Source organism: Lipotes vexillifer, unplaced genomic scaffold (genome assembly GCF_000442215.2).
Source record: "Lipotes vexillifer unplaced genomic scaffold, Lipotes_vexillifer_v1.1 scaffold238, whole genome shotgun sequence".
In the NCBI taxonomy this organism is placed as follows: domain Eukaryota; kingdom Metazoa; phylum Chordata; class Mammalia; order Artiodactyla; family Lipotidae; genus Lipotes; species Lipotes vexillifer.
This window is the reverse complement of record NW_006785665.1, coordinates 526,884-531,311: the sequence shown is the minus strand read 5'-3', so window position 1 is coordinate 531,311 and position 4,428 is coordinate 526,884. Positions and strand designations below refer to the sequence as shown.

At 41.5% G+C, this 4,428-nt stretch overlaps 1 protein-coding gene across 1 annotated transcript in view; it reads right to left on the bottom strand.

The window, feature by feature from the left end:
• Positions 1 to 4,050, bottom strand: part of LOC103091489 (Fc receptor-like protein 1) — a 22,762-nt gene extending 18,712 nt beyond the window's left edge. Inside the window, 1 exon segment of the mRNA XM_007458044.1 lies at positions 4,020 to 4,050. Coding sequence (XP_007458106.1) covers positions 4,020 to 4,050 — 31 coding nt within the window.
• Between the last annotated feature and the right edge of the window lie 378 nt (positions 4,051 to 4,428).

Here is a 4,428-nt window from a genome sequence, read left to right as displayed (position 1 = left end):
TTTTTCTCTTTCCCTCTCTTTTTCTCTTTTCCCCTTCCTATCTTCTTATTTTCTCCCCCTTCCCTACCCTGCTTCCTTCCTCCTTTCTCTCTGTTCCTTTCCCCACATTCCACATCAATCACCTGCCTACAAAATGACACAGAGTTCTGTTTTATGATTGCAATTTCCAGTAACTTCTCTCACTGTGGTTATGAGATGGTGCCTTTGTTGTATAACTACTTAGCCGCTCCCTTCCTCAAGCCCATCATCCTCATTCCCTCTCTCAAAAGTCTGATGATCCAGCTCTAGACTTGCTGACTCATGGCAACAGCAGTCAGGCAAGGAGAGTGGACAGGCTTATGCTCAAGACGTGATGCCCCTTTATTTAACAACTTCAGGGCAGAGGAGGCTTAGGTCCAGAAAAGGAGTTCAGATTTCTCCAAAGATTCTCTCTTATCCCAAGGATTTGACCATAATATTATGGCATAATGGTCAAGAACAGAAAATCCTGGGGAAAACGCAGCCTTTGTAGCCAGATGACAGACTTGAATCCTGGCTCTTCCTCTTACAAGCTGTGTGACTCTGGGAAAAATGCTTTACCTCTCTGTGCTTTAGTTTTCTGTAAAATGGAGATAATAATAGACCTACCTCACATAGTTTTGTGAAGATTAAATGAATTGATATCCACAAAATCCTTAAAAGAATGCCTGAAATTTATCTAGCATTTAATAAGTATTATCTCACTATTATTATCTATTTTAGTTCAGTTCAGTCTGAGATGCCTACTGTTTATATTAAGTGTTTATTTGAATAATCAGTTCCTCAGGAATGAGAAGGGAATCAATGAGGGCTAGCATGAAAATCACATTTTATTTATTCATCCATACCACAAATAATTTTGAGTGCCTACAATATGCCAGGCATTGTACATTACACTTAGTTTGCAGGAATGAACATGAATGACAATCTTTTCTGTCAAGGAATTTACATTATAGTGGGAGAGAGCCAATCAAAAAAATATATATGTAACATGATTTTAGAGAATGGTCAGTGCTCTAAGAAAAATACAGTAGAAAAATAAGTTGCAGAGTATCTTGGGATGGTCTTGACTATTTAGATATATGTCAATTGAGTAGAAACATGAATGAAGTTAAAGAGCAGGCCTTCTGAATATTTGGGAAATAGCATTCCTGGCAGAGAAACAGCAAACGCAAAGACCTTGAGAAGGAATGAGCTTGTCCAAGGAAGAATGAGAAGGCAGGTGCACTGGGAACTGACTAGGTGAGGGGAACAGTGGTTGATAATGGTGTGTGAGAAGTAAGCAGGGGCCAGTCACAGAAGGCTTTGTGGGCTTGGTAATAGCTTTGGATTTTGTTCATGATGTAAGGGAGAGCGATGGACAGTTCTGACTTAATTTGCATTTGTAGAATCATTCTTGCACTGTAGAAAGGACAGACTGCAGACATGCAAGAGTAGCAGGGAGAACATTATAGGGAGTTTAGTCTGGAAGAGTAAGGATGGTGACTCAGGCTAGGCAGTATTGGTGCTGTGAAGGGGACAGATCTCAGTATATATTCGGAAGTAGAATCAATAGGAATTACTTATGGATTGGATATAAAGTGTCAAAGACAGAGAGGAATTAAATATAACTCCTAGATTTTTGGTCATAGCAACCAGAAGAATGGTGGTGATATTTACAAAAATGGAGAAGTGGTGGGGAGAAATAGGTTAAGTCCTATGGTGATGGTGATTCATGTGGAAGATCAAAGGATCTGTTAGGACATGTTGAGTTTAAAATGCATATTAGACAGTTGAATGGCAGTTGAATATATGAAATGTGCACAAAGGTGGGATCGAAGTTGGATAAATAAGCTTGATTTTAAGCTGTTTAAACTTAAAGTGACTGAAGTGTATAACTTAGGGAATGAGTATGGATGGAGAAGAGAAGTCTACATACCAATCTTGAGAAACTCAAGCATTTCAAGGTCAGTAAAGCAGCAGGTATTAAGTTAGAAAGAATACCAGCAGAATATGGTATTTAGAAGCCAAGTGGAAAAGTATTTCCAGGAGAGGGAATGATCAACTTATGTCAAATACCCCTGAGATGCTGAATAAAATGAAAAATAAAAATTGAATCCTGGGTGAGGCAACATAGAGGTGGTTGATGATATTAACAAGAGCAGTTTCAGTGGAGTGGTGAGGACAAAGATTGATTGAAGTGGATTCAATAAAGGATAAGGAAGAACAATAAGGACCTAAAACAGTTTAGCAGTTTCCAGGGGTTAGGAATGAGGGAGGAGTTTACTCTAAAGGGATTGAGGGCATGAAGGAATATTTGAAGTGATGGAAATCTTCTGTATTTTGATCGTGGTGGTAGTCATATGACGCTAAATCTTTGTCAAAAATCATAGACATTGCATCAAAAAAGTGTATCTTACTGTAATGTAAATTTAAAATGAATTTTAAAAAGAAAGGATGGGGGGCTTCCCTTGTGGCGCCGTGGTTGAGAGTCCGCCTGCCGATGCAGGGGACACAGGTTCGTGCCCCGGTCCGGGAAGATCCCACATGCCGCAGAGCGGCTGGGCTCGTGAGCCGTGGCCGCTGAGCCTGCGCGTCCGGAGCCTGTGCTCCGCAACGGTAGAGGCCACAACAGTGAGAGGCCCGCGTACTGCAAAAAAAAAAAAAAAAAAAAAAAAAAAAGAAAGGATGGGAGTAGATCAAGTAAAGATAATGACTCACTGAAAACTATAAAAGGATGTGCAGAATGGTGAAGCAAACAGAGGTCACATTTCTATTATTTTAAGATAGAAGATATTATGGCATATTTGTATACTTATAGGAATAATACAGGATGGAGAAATATTTTGATGATGGAGCAAGGGAGTCTGGGACCAAATGCACAAGTAGAGAGTCCTGTCTGCAATTCGGATGAGGGAAAATATATCCATAATAGGGAGAGAAAAGGCAGAGTATGTAAATGCAGAGGTGGGCAGGTTGATAGATACAGCCGTATAAAGATGAGGAAATTTTCTTTCGATTGCTTTTATTTTTCTCACGTTATAAACTAATAGTAAGAAGAGAAAAGTTTGAGGAGAAAGGAGTGGGTATGAGGAAGTGGTCATCAAGAATGGAAGAGCAGGGCTTCCCTGGTGGCGCAGTGGTTGGGAGTCCACCTGCCAATGCAGGGGACACGGGTTCGTGCCCTGGTCCGGGAAGATCCCACATGTCACGGAGCGGCTGGGCCCGTGAGCCATGGCCGCTGAGCCTGCGCGTCCGGAGCCTGTGCTCCGCCATTTAAAGAAAGATAAGTCAGCAGGATTGCATCTTTTGCTTAGAGTCACATTCAGCTACTTAGGCACAGGTGTGAAGCATGCAGGAAAGTGTGTTAGTCAGGAAAGTGCTATGGGGAAGAGGGATGAAGGTATATCCAAGGGGAGTATTGTGATAAACTACAGAATCTAAGTACTGTGAGAAGTGATGACATGGAGTGTAGTAACTTGACAGTGGAAACCTAAGCCTGGGGAGGAGAAGGCATGTTGAATATGGAGCATTAGAGAAAGTGAGCTGGAAATACAATGTAGTTGGGTAGGGAGGTGGGTGCTGAAGTCAAATATTTTGGAAGTGGGACAGTTGTTGGTAATGATAAGTTCTAGGGTTTGATGGTAGAAATGGGGAAGTGAAGGAAAGATATAGGAAAATCATGTTGATGATAAGAAGGGCAAGGAACTGAGAGGCCAATTTGTTGTTTGAATTATCTTTGTGCCTATCGAAACCGCCAAGAATAAAGCCAGAATCAAAAGTGGAAAGAAAGAGAACACTTCCTATGAGATAAAAACTAAAATGATACTTTTCTTCCAAAATCTGGCTTTCCAGTATCTATGACTTTCTGCCCAACTATAAGTCCTCAGTGGGAAGTAAAGATCTGAGCATGCCTGACCATTGCCCGGCAGAAACTTAGTCCTGAGAAGTCCCAATGCTCTTCAGGAAGCCAGGCGCCAGGGAATGGAATCCCATAACCTTTTCTGAGTTGTCCTACTCACCACAAATCAACAGCAAGAGGCTCAGCAGCATGAGGACCAGGTCGGGGGACTGGAACTGGAGGTGCTCTCTCATCGAAAAAAGAATTCACCTTAGAATCAGGAGGCAGTGGCTTGTCAGAGGTTTGAGGAAGTCGGGATCAGAAGTCATACAACCGGAAGCACACATTTACAGAAATAGAAGAAGGAACAAGAGCCTTCTGATGGCCATTCTCTATTTCCTCAGCTCTGGAGGCCAAGAAAATTAAATATAATCCTGTTTATAGTTTGGTTCTATTTCCAAAATGTGAAGATAATGCATATTAGTACATCAGCTCCTTCTTCAAGAACACAGGTAGCTCAAAGGAAGTTTCCCAAAGGTAGCTTCTGACTTTGATGAACATCTCATCAGGCAGTGGTCCTGCTGAAATTC